Source organism: Megalobrama amblycephala, linkage group LG6, assembly GCF_018812025.1.
Source record: "Megalobrama amblycephala isolate DHTTF-2021 linkage group LG6, ASM1881202v1, whole genome shotgun sequence".
Classification (NCBI taxonomy): domain Eukaryota; kingdom Metazoa; phylum Chordata; class Actinopteri; order Cypriniformes; family Xenocyprididae; genus Megalobrama; species Megalobrama amblycephala.
In genome coordinates, this window is record NC_063049.1 from 14991309 (window position 1) to 15003949 (window position 12641).

The 12641-nt window shown below is 35.1% G+C and overlaps 1 protein-coding gene across 1 annotated transcript in view; it reads left to right on the top strand.

Moving 5' to 3' along the window:
- Positions 1-12641, top strand: part of cfap91 (cilia and flagella associated protein 91) — a 35556-nt gene that overhangs the window by 20500 nt on the left and 2415 nt on the right. The window contains exons 15-16 of the mRNA XM_048193072.1: positions 639-787; positions 1742-1833. Coding sequence (XP_048049029.1) covers positions 639-787; positions 1742-1833 — 241 coding nt within the window. The remainder of the gene's footprint in view (positions 1-638; positions 788-1741; positions 1834-12641) is intronic.

A 12641-nucleotide genomic window follows, 5' to 3' on the forward strand; every position in this document is an offset into this window, starting at 1 on the left:
CTGGCATAAATTAACTGCTAACATATTTTAGCATGTTGCTAGCATGTCTCTACCGTTGAATTAACAATGCTAGCATGCTTCTAGCATAATTTGGCAAACTGATAACATATTTTAGCCTGTTGCTAGCATGCCTCTACCATTAATTAACAAATATTTTAACCCTTGTAGCATGATTTCATACATTGCTAGCATGTTTCTAACATGATTTAACACTTTGCTGGCATGATTTAGCATTGTTAACATTTTCTAGCATGATTTAAAACATTGCTAGCTTGTCTAGCATTAACAGTGTTAACATGTTTCTAACATCAATTAGCACATTGCTAACATGTTTTAACATGAATCAACACATTGCTATCATATTAATATTTTTGATCAAATAAATGAAGCCTTGGTGAGAGACTCTGATTGACCTCAAACTTTTGAACAGCAGAACATAAAAAAAATGGTTATTTTTGTTGTTGTTTTTTTCCCACAGAATTTTCCACTTTTGTCACGAAGCAATCAAACTTCACCTTATGTATTTTTAATGTGTGTCCTTGTCATGCACATTTTCATCTTGTATTGCAACCAGCAGCTTTGCAATCTTCTTTTTCTATCAGAGGTCTCTTGTCTATCTGTATATCTTTTGGTATCAGGTGGTCAAGGTGCATCAAGACACAGTAGACATGTACCTGGAAGATGTCATTCTGGGCTCCATTAACCAGACAGCTGATGCCCAGGCCAGAGAGGAGATACACCGTAAAGCTGAGGAGCTGAACACCATCACCTATGCCACGGAGGAGACGTACGTTTCTATTCTCGAATGCTATTGCTATCCAGTTAAAGCCAGTTTCAAGATCTCACAGCTAAACAACTTATTGATGACAATGAACCACAAACTCTTATAATCATGCTACTCAGTTCAGCAGGAAAAAAATACATTTTTCAAATTGCCAAAACAAACCACTTCACTGAACTTTCCTGAAAAAAGGAATAAAATAAATAAATGCATAGATTTAAATACATTGAAAAGGTTATATCAGCCCTGTACTGACATCATGTTTGTCACTGTAAGTCGCATACGTCAAAGGTTTTATTATAAGGTTCAAGATCATTTGTGAGCTGCCAAGGATGTATGAATCACAGACCCAAACAGTGTTGACATGAATGTTTTCAATTATTTTTTTATCTCTCAATTCATTCATACATCTTTGAGCATTTAGTAAAGACAGAACATATCAAAATAGAGATCTTGATAAAAATAAATAAAACAATCTGATAAAATAAGGCATTTAAGGTATACATATGACTCAACGTCCGCTTTCATAATGTCCTGAAAGTATAATATACAAAGCCATGTTTAGATTTATCTACAGGGTGACTTCCTCCTATTGTGCTCTGCCTGTTCAAAAGCTTAAAACCCTTCTTATCCTTTAATGTGAAATGCAGAGAAACATACTGTAGTTACAGCCTGAGAAATATGAAATATGTTTGAAAAACCTCTATGTCCACAAATTTCTTCCCGCAATAAATAATAAATTAGGGATGTCAGATGTGTCAGCACAGCTGTGGGAAGTCACTAGAATCAGATGCTGTGTATTTGCAGATATATAAATAAACTAATAAACATTGTACGACCAAGTTTCAGAGATCATTGTTATGTTTCCATATTTCTTAGAGCATTTTCTTTGTCACAAACAGAATGGATCCGCTCTAATGGGCCTGTGTTGTGTCTTTCTTGGTCTGTGTATACGTGCAGGAGGAACAGTCAGCAGTCAGAAGAGATTGTGGCAGAACTCGTCTACAGATTCCTCATTCCTGAGGTCCAGAAGATTAATGTCAGAGAAAGAGGTGGGTTATTCAATCAGGCAGATAATCAGTAAAATACCAAGCTACCAAGCCAATACCAAGCCAAATTAGTCCTCGATGTCATTATCTTCTTCTCATGCCAATTGACCCTTCGCCAGGAATTTGATTGATAGACGATCTAACCAATCTGCCATTTCATCCGACAAAGCAGTCAGGGGAGTTAGTAGATTAATGTTGGTGGACTTAAACTTGGAAAATGATGTGTACTGATGTCTTTCTGTGGTTGAAATGTGGTTCATTCATGCTTATTTGATGATATAAATTAACTAGTAGGAACAGATGTTTGGTTCATGAGCCGCTTGAACTGAGGCGCTACAGCGATCCTTCATGACACATTAAAGAGCCACAAAATGGTATTTATTGTTTAAATTTCTTTAAAAAATTGCGAAATTTGTTTCATATCAAAAGTAACCTGCTCTGTCTTGTCTGTCAACACATTGTCAGTGTCCTCTTTGCTCCGAGATGTATTTTTCACAGCGTGAGAACATGATGTGTGGTGAGAGAACGGCATGGTTGCCGGACATAGCAACAGTAACTAAAGGAGGCGGGTCTTTGCGAACGGTCAATTAAAGGAAGCATGTTGTTCTGCTGTGGAACACAACATTTTAAAGATTTAAGGAATAGAACGAAACATGTTGCTGTTCTCCATACAATGAAGGAGATGTTAACAGGCCATCAAGCCCCAAAAGACAAAATGTACCATAAAGTCAATTCATGCTATACTGTATGTCCCAAGATTATCACGAGAAATTTAAAGGGGTATCATTTCTACCTGAAAACATCTTAACGTCACACTTTGGAGAAATTAACCTGCAGAGAACTTATTTTTATTATATTATATTAATTATATATTAATAATAATAATAATAGTGAAAGTTCCACATTTAAAATCAATGTATACAATTGTTAAATATAAAATGATTTAAAAAAAGAAATGAAAACATTGACAGGGCAAGTACAACCATTCCAGCAGAAAAGAAATCCTTACTGTTGATCTTGGAGTTTAGTTTGTAATCTGGATTTGGAACAAACTGTACAGTACTTCAGCATTAAGTTTAGTGACATGAGGAAACTGTCACAATCTGCTGGTGTAGATAATCAAATTCAGACTTTACTTGATAACCCCCAAGGTATATAACAAAGAAGGCAGAAGAATGCACACCACACATATCTACGACATTAAAGCTACAGTCTGTAACTTTTTTTGGTTAAAAATGATCCAAAATCAATTTTTGAGCAAGTACATAACCAGCCAGTGTTCAAAATGATCTCATTATCTTAGCTCGATTCACAACGGTAAGCTTGTAATAATGTTTTATAATAAGAGCGACCTGGAGGATTTCTGCGGGAAATTCGAGCATGCAGCAGTTCGTCTTTGCGTCATTACATCACGTCTGTAAACAGAAAGGAAGGAGTCCCATCCAGGCTAGTCGGTTTTATCACGTAAGGATGCTGCTTGTAGGGGATCATTTATAGCCTGTTCTCACAGCAGCTGAAATAATTAAACTTATAATTTTAATGGCGTATTGTAATCCAGAAAGATCCAAATGACAATCATCAGTGACAACTGGAGATTCACCCATAGTCAAAAAGCAAAAGACTTTGGACGGTGGAGTGGATACAGAAATTGAAATCTACAGGTAACACTAATACACACTAAATACACAGTTACGCAATGCTGATATTGTTAACATTAACAATTTGAGAACAAAGTATAACAGTAATCATAATTTGCACGGTTTGACGTGATCAGAGCAAAGCGATCTTTAGATTTAATTATCATTGGCAGCGTGATTTATTGTAGGCTTAATGCTTTTTTCCTCAGTTGGTCAGAACAAAAGTGGCAGAAATGTTACTTACTTGTTCAGATGATATTTTCCAGTGAAAATTCTTATATTGGTCATACTTTCAAGACGTAGAATCTGTGATTGTAAAGTACAGTATCCACACCGGTGTAGTGATTGACAGCAAGCATTAGATTCATCCGCATTGACGAGCTGTGCCGAGGCACAACGCACGTACAGATAACTATTCCGCATATGACTGCAATTGCAGGTTTCAAATAGAGATGGCGACAAAGAGGAAAAATGGTGGACTGCAGCTTTAAACAAGACAGGATTAAAACAGAGGGCTTATATACAAGCCAAACAAATAAGCATATAAGATAATTAATGAGGTGATTAACAGACCACAGGTAAATTGGATTAATTAAACACATGGGGAAAACTGGGTCAAAGGAAAAAAAGAAAAAAAAAAAAAGAATCCAAAACAGACAAAAATCCAAAAACTCAAAGGCAACACACAAACATATCCCTGACAGATAAGTATATCATTGTTCTTTTTTGTCATTTCTGAGAGATATAAATGTGGCTCAAAGCTGCAGTCATGGCCTATTTCTGAGGTTACAGACACACAAACATAGAGAACAAAGCCATATTCAAAAATGAACACAGTTTCACAGGCTAGTTCTACACAGCCTTTCAGTTTATTAGCATTTATTCAAACATCTGATTTGAAAAGCTGATCTTAATGCAGATCTTTTCATGCTTTTCATGTCACCTGACCAGTATTTGTTAAGCTTGACTTTTTAGTGACCTGTGAGTTGTGCACAGTATGTGTGTGTATCACAATGGAAGTCATGCGGCTTGTGTTATATATTCATTGAATTATCCTCGCTATTTTCCATGACCAGTTTTTAATTTGCTACTTCTATTTCCTCATTGTTTGCTTCTGCGCAATACAGAGCCTGTTCATACAAATTCATTGACCACATGACTTTATACAGAGAATAAAAGGCAAGGCAATTTTATTTGTATAGCACATTTCATACACAATGGTAATTCAAAGTGCTTTACATAAAGAAGAATAAAAAAAAAGAACATAAGGAATAGAAATAACAGTAAAAACAGAATTTTGCTATCTGGATGGAAGAGCTAAGAAGTTTCAGGGAGTTTTTTGTTGTTGTTGTTGTTGTTGTTGTCTGTCAGAGTGGATCTAAATGGATCTGTCCATCAGAGCGGATCTAAATGGATCTTCCTCACACGTCAGGACCGCTGTCTAGCTCTACCTGTTAAGGCACTTCGAACTGATAAACAAAGTTTCAATCTCCCCTTTTGCCAAGACACCTCAAACTGCACCACACAGCCCTAATCCTCCTTCCGGAGATATCTTATCTATGCAACGCAGTTCAAATTTCCCCTTCGGAAATTTCCCCCTTTGGAAAGTGTCCTGACTGTAATCCAGAGATATCTTAACCATGCACCACAGCTCAAATTTCCCTATGGTTTTTCCTTATCCAAATTTACCAAATTTTAACCTAATCACACATTCTTTCTTCCTAATTCTCCCAGCTTTTTCAGCAATATTTAAAATGCATTAAAAGTCAGAAATAACAAGATGATACATAAAAGATATAAAATACATTAAAAATGAAATAAAAACAGGAAAAGGAATTAAAAGAATAAAAAGATAATATGTATAAAATAAAATGCAAACAGTTCGGACATGGCACAGTGCTCAATCAGCAAATGCATAGATAAAGAGATATGTTTTGAGTCTGGATTTGAATGTGGCTACTGTTGGAGCACACCTGGGGTATGGAATTACATTTGTTCCAAAAAAAATGAACGTAACTTTTCAAAAAACTAATAAAAAATATAAATTGAAACTGAATAAAATGTCTTTGAAACTTAAAAAAATAAATTGCAGGCAAAATGTTTGACTTTGTTTTTAATACACTGCATGTTTTGCTAACAGTTTCTTTTCTTTCTTTCACTGATCTTTACTTACAAAAACATTTCCAGAGTTTTAATTTATGCTTCTGAAGTTTTCGTTTACGATCCCAGAGTTTTCGTTCATCTTTCTGGGACAAATCTCTCGCGGGGGCGGGGCCAGCAGTGGTGTGTTCTCATTGGCTACTGAGTTTTTGATTGACCGCTTCTTCTTGACCTGGAAGTGAAGACGTCAGTGTTGTGTTTACAATTACGTGTGTGGAGGTGAGCGTCTGTAAGCGGCTTATTACATTTTAAAGATATGAGTTTTGTTTTTTAATTTTATCTGTATTTATCTGCGGCTTCTACTTTGTCGACATAAACTTTTAGGAGCGTGAGAGATCAAACGCGAGAGAAAATGAATGTTTTGAGGTTTAATTGTACATTAAAGGTTATAATACTGAAAATATTGCATAATGTCCAATGTTTTCTGAGAATATTTGATTATTTCTGATGATTCTTCTCTATTGTTGGGTCTGATTAGGTTGTGCTGTTACAATTTAAAGAGAATACTAGTATCACATGTTCAGCCGTCAAGAAAGTCTCACTCCAACCAGGTAATCAAGGTTGGCAACCATGGCCATCACTCAATTCTGAAGGATTCAAACAATATGAAAATAACAGTCGTGGCTTGCTATAAGACGGTATAGACCTCAAAGGGCATTTCAGTACTCCACACAAAGAATGATCTTGTTGCCATTTTTTATCATTCTAATAATTTTATTTAGTTATTTTATTAAGTTAACATTATCATCTAACATATAAAAGTAGATTTTTTTAACAATCATCAACAGTTTCAATTGTGACTTATATAAAAAAAAAAACAGTTGAATAAATGTAAATGAAAATATGAATCAATTCAAATAAATTTAAATTCTTTATTGTCATTACAGCATACACACAAGTATCAAAGTGAAAGTGTTGGATGTTGTGAAAGGAATGACCAGAATACACAAAACACTAACTGCATATTCATGTAATGCACAGTATTCTCATGATATACAGTACATTACTATAAAAATGCACAAGCACCTATTATAGAATACATGTGTAAAATTCATAAAATTAATTTTATTACCATTTTTTTTAAATATAGTGAATTAACTGTATTAATGAATGGAATGAAATGTTCATGTTGTCTGAATAAATTTTGGTTTGGCTGTATGACTTTCTCCACATAAGCACAAATATCTTTAAGAAAATAGTCCATCTCTGTGAGCCCATAAGTGGACTGTAACCCATACACGTATGATGGTTGGTGGGAAACGATTGTTAATAATTAAAACAGTTTAAATTATTAGTATTTTTCTCATCTATTGTTTCACTTCAGAAGACATTGATTCATCCACTGGGGTCGCATGGATTACTGTGTCTTTAGGACTCAAAGACATCATGTATTATTTTCCTAAAAATCTAATTCATGTTTATCTGTAGAAAGAAAGTAATATGCATCTTGGACGGCATGAGGGTGAGTAAAATATATGAGAATTTTTTTGGGGTGAACTATCACCTTAACATTCATATGTTGTTGGTATGCTAATCCAAGATCAGTATGGACTAATAACCTACAACCTCTTGTGTGTTTGTGAACTGTGTCTTGTTTTAATCTAGAGCTCCAAAAAAATATATATATTTGCATAATATCAGGTGTCTGAAGATCAAGATCCTAGTCAGTCAAAGGTGATGTGTCTGAACAAAATAAGATTCTTGTCTGATTGGGGACAGTGGATCTCTGGGGCTACCACTCCCTCCTCTGGGTCAGCATCAGAATTTTGTTAATGGAAAAGTTGCTCCACTCCCTGGAAAATAAGAAATCAGATGTATTATAATCTAACAATACAAACTGCTTTGAATTCCCACATAACAAATTATGCAGTCTTAAAATATTTATTTCAAACAAATTATATATAATTTCAGCCATAATTACTTTCATGTATTAGGTTTTGCATTTGGCCATACAGTACTGCGCAAAAGTCTTAGCTTTGTTGTTTTAGCAATGTTTTAATGACCACCCATGTTTATTTTTTGGTCTTTATTACAATGCAAACAGAAAATACAGGAAATATGCACACAAAAAAATCAGAACAAAATGGATTCTATAAGCAAAAATCAGTATTTAACGTGACCTCCTAGACCTTTTCAAAAGAGAAACTTCTGATCAGATTTTGAAAGTTTTCTTGGCCTTCCAGTCATTTTCCATTCCATTTAGGTTTGAGAGAGCCAGGTTCTTACTATTACTCAAGTGTAAGGAGAGGTCACTAAATACTTGCCACTTCAGCCTGTAGAAGTCTTTTTTTTTTTTTTTTTTCTGTTTTTTAATAATGCTTACAAATTTAAAGTATTTACTGGTCATATTCTAATAAGAAGACTGAAAAAAAATGATATGGTCACTATACCATTGCTGAAACAACATCTAATGGTGTCCTAAGACTTTTGCATAGTACTTTATATGTATTATTATTAAAGACTACCTTTTCCCCTTTAAATATGATCTAATCCAAGGCTGTATGTACAGTACATAACTTAGATCCTGTAATGATTGGGTTAAATCAAGACAACACTGCTGTATAAAGTGGGCTCTAAATGAGCTCTAAAGCAAGTAATGTTACTTATATTGATTTTGTAAACGTAAAAAATACTGACTTACCGCGAGTATCCAGATAACGACGATGATTGATGATAATGATGATTATATCATTCGTCTGTGCTAGGCCTAAGAAATCATCTCACCATAGTAGCAGCAGTCCCAGATAAAATAATAAAAACGCTTATCTTTACATCACTAAAATGAAATAAGAAGCCGCTTACAGACGATCACCTCCACACATGTAATTGTAAACACAACGCTGACATCTTCACTTCCAGGTCAAGTAGACGCTGTCAATCAAAAACTCAGTAGCCAATGAGAACACACCACTGATGGCCCCGCCCCCACGAGAGATTTGTGCCAGAAAGACGAATGAAAACTCTGGGATCGTAAACGAAAACTTCAGAAGCATAAATGAAAACTCTGGAAATGCTTTTGTAAGTAAAGATCAGTGAAATAAAGAAAAGAAACCGTTAGTAAAACATGCAGTGTACTAAAAACAAAGTCAAACATTTTGCCTGCGATTTATTTTTTTAAGTTTCAAAGACATTTTATTCAGTTTCAATTTATATTTTTATTAGTTTTTTTGAAAAGTTGCGTTCATTATTTTTGGAACAAATGTAATTCCATACTGGGGCCGTATTCACAAAACATCTTAAGGCTAAAAGTAGCTCCTAACTTACAGATTTAGGAGAAACTCTTAAAAATAATGGGCATGTCAGTCCTAAATTTAGGACTCTTAAATTTTTGCTCTAAGAGTATTTCACAAAGTATTTTAGCGCTAAAACTAGCTCCTAAACCTGTGAAACATTAGGAGTAGTCAAGAGGACTCCTAAGTCACAAAGACCAAATCACAAACAGTCCTAATCCACCTAAAGACACTGTACACCATTGAGGCAATAGCGATAAAGCTGGGTACTGCACCTTTTCTTCATAAATGCAATACATATGTGTTAGTCTCTCTACAGTAGCAAAAAGAGTGCGGTTTCTGTTTATAATATTTGAGAAGAAGTTCTGTCTAGCTTTGCCTAGTTCCACATTGAAAGCATGAAGGATATCTTTATAGATGTTATAATGGATTTCAAGTTTTGTCCTTCGCCACATGCACTCAGCTTTTCTGCATTGTCTTTTCATATTCTGCATATTATTCTGCTGTTGAGTTTCTCCACGGCGCTTTTTGTCTGCCACTCTTATTCCTGACTTTCACAGGAGCAATGTTATCAATAACATTCTGTACTTTTGAATTGAAAGAATCAAAGAGAAAATCAACAGAGTCTGCAGATATGCTTGGTGTTAAAGATATAGCTTTCATAAACAGTATACTAGTATTCTCATTTAAGCATCGCTTTTTGACCGAGATAGATCTAGCTTCAACATTCGGAGAGATCAATATATCAAAGAAAATACAGAAATGATCAGATAGTGCTACATCCTTAATGACAATGGATGAAATGTTTAGACCCTTATTAATAATTAAATCTAGAGTGTGTCCATGATTGTGTGTAGGTCCATGTACATGCTGAGTCAGATCAAAAGTATTCAAAACTGTTCGGATTTATTTTGCCATACTGGATTCTGCATTTTCTATGTGGATGTTAAAATCCCAGTAATAGCAAAACAGTCAAACTCTGAGGAAATTGCTGATAACAGTTCTGTAAAGTCATGGAGAGTATTTTGGAGGCCTGTAAATAACGACAAGTAATCACCAAATGACACTTGCTTGCATTGATAGACATCTTTAAATAGAGCAGCAACACCTCCACCTCTCCTAACAGCTCTGCAGACACTCATAAAAGTAAAGTTAGGAGAGGCTGTTTCATTCAGGATTGTTGAACTGCAACTTTCTTCAAGCCATGTTTCATTTAGAAGCATAAAATCTAGGTTGTTTGTGGTTATTAAGTCGTTGACTAGAAGTGATTTATTTTTAAGTGAATGGATGTTTAAATGTGCTAACTTAACAGTCTTATTTTCTGTCTCCCCAGTAATCTTATCTTGACGTGTAATAGGCAGCAGATTAACTGGGTTTGCCAAACGGTTTGAGAAGGCCTTAGGCTTTCTATCACGTAATAAAACAGAAATAGAGAAAGCAACAGGCACACTGGGTTCCCGCTTGTTCTGTAAACAGAAGAAATCATTCTGTTTCCTACATACAACAACATTTAAATGAATATTTGTTTGCATGAAGAGATATCTGACCAAAAATGTACTTCCTCTCATTCATTTACTAACTACCATGCCCTACAATCCCATATGAAAAGCAGAAGAATGTTATACAATGCTTTCCATACAGTAAAAGTGGGTTGTGACTATGACCGTCAGCCTCTATAAATGACAAAAAAAAACATAAATGATCAGAAAGGAACATGAAAGTGTTCTTAAAGGTGCCCTTGAGTGATTTGAAAAAACATTTTAAATTGTTCCCTGATATCTACATAGAGGGTATGTGGCTTTTTTATGGCTGAAAATTGTCCAGATATGGTTTTACAGCTCCATTTATAACCCCACAAATAGCCCCTAGAATGAAAAGGTCTGTTTTTGCCTTATTTGGAAGGCTCATGAATAGTAATATGGTGCTCCGCTCTGATTGGCTGTTTCACTGTTCGGCTCCTTCCAGTAGCTCACACTGATAGCGAACAAATCTGTACTGTACGGCGTGAACGATGGAGAGTTTTGGTATTCAACCTTATATGTTTGAGCCTGTTTCTGACGAAGATGCAGATGTAGAGGAACAACCAATTTTGTTGCGATTGGCCATAGACGTTTCTGAGTGGTAAGTTAGTCTTTATTTTCAGTATGCACCTGCAAAACGTAACTGTTACGTCAATGGAACTAGCATATAGCGTTAACTTTACACTATAACTCATAACGTCAGTATTTGCAACTTTGTTTTTAGCATTGTAAAAAAAAATAATTGTAAGAATGTGTCGCTGTATGGTTTTACAATGATAGCTTCTTCACTTTGCAATAACAACTCTAAACAACGAACGAAAATTTGTTTCTAATATATTGACATTACCGATATGATTTTAAATTTGATTTATTTAGCCAACCAAAGTAAAGCATAGAAGACATTCCAAAAAAGCAGTGTCATGTTTACTACTCAGCTGCCGTAGTGTGATTACGATTTAGCTATTAGTAACAAAAACTTACATCGTCTATAAATATCTTTTTCCACAGGTGTACGCATACAAGTCATACAAGTTCTCAAAAATAAAAATATTTGAAAAAAGTGACTAAATGTCTTGTCAAATGACTATCGTTTCAGTTTGAACGGTGTAGAAAGTTAGCTAGAAGGATCGAGTATCTGTAGCTATCTGTAAGCAAATAAACTAACATAGTTAGCTTCGGTGTAATGTGTTGTTGGTTAAATATAGGTCAAATTATAATTATATCCGACAAAAGAGAATTGGCATATGTATCTACGGTTATGTTATAGATTTATATAACAAAGACAGTAATAAATTTTAACCTCACCGTTAATAGTAGTTACGTAAACTTTGCTATTTGTTACTGTACTAGCATCTTGCATTAGATCTAGACAACACTGGGTACATGGTCGTTAATGTTGTTAGCTCACTAAGAAACTTTACATTTAATCAGAAATAGTTTCTACAGCCAAGATGTGGATAAAAGCACTACTTACTGCTTGCGGGAATATAGTTGGAATTACCCCTTTCTTCAGTGTCAAACGCTGAGCGAAGCCTGCTTGATATTGTCCCAGGTTAGAAAAGCTGTCCGTGGTGAAATGGGCAGAGCAAACTAACAACTTTGAGTTAAATTGTTCCGGTATCCGGTTATAGATAAACATCAGCCATGCCTTTTGACAGTTTTTTTCTGGAGGAAGACTATGAAAAGTTTTCACATCCCCTTCACAGCCTGGAACATAACATTTATTTCCATGATCTGCCATTTTCACTGTTATCCTCGCTTGGCTTGTTTCTTCACTCTGCTTGCAGAACTTCCGATGATTCCGCTGGGCGGTTCCGCCTGGCCTGGATCATGAGCATATGCAAATATTGGGGGCGGAGTCCCCGACTGTTACGTAACAGTCGGTGTTATGTTGAGATTCGCCTGTTCTCCGGATGTATTTTAAACAAATGAGGTTTATATAAGAAGGAGGAAACAATGGGGTTTGAAACTCAGTGCATGTCTTTTCCATGTACTGAACTCTTGTTATTCAACTATGCTAAGGAAAATTCAATTTTTGATTCGAGGGCACCTTTAAGTTAAGTGTTCTTACTTATTTGTGAAAGAAATAATTTGTTCAATGGTGTTGTTAAAATGCAACACCAAACAAGTGGCAGCTATTAGAGTCTCCCACTAAGATCTTGGCTTTTGTTGGATATGAGTCAATACATTAGACTTTTAATGCTATTTTGTCTTTTTGTGACATTTCTGAATTTAACTGGAAACACAAGCATCATCATCATCAT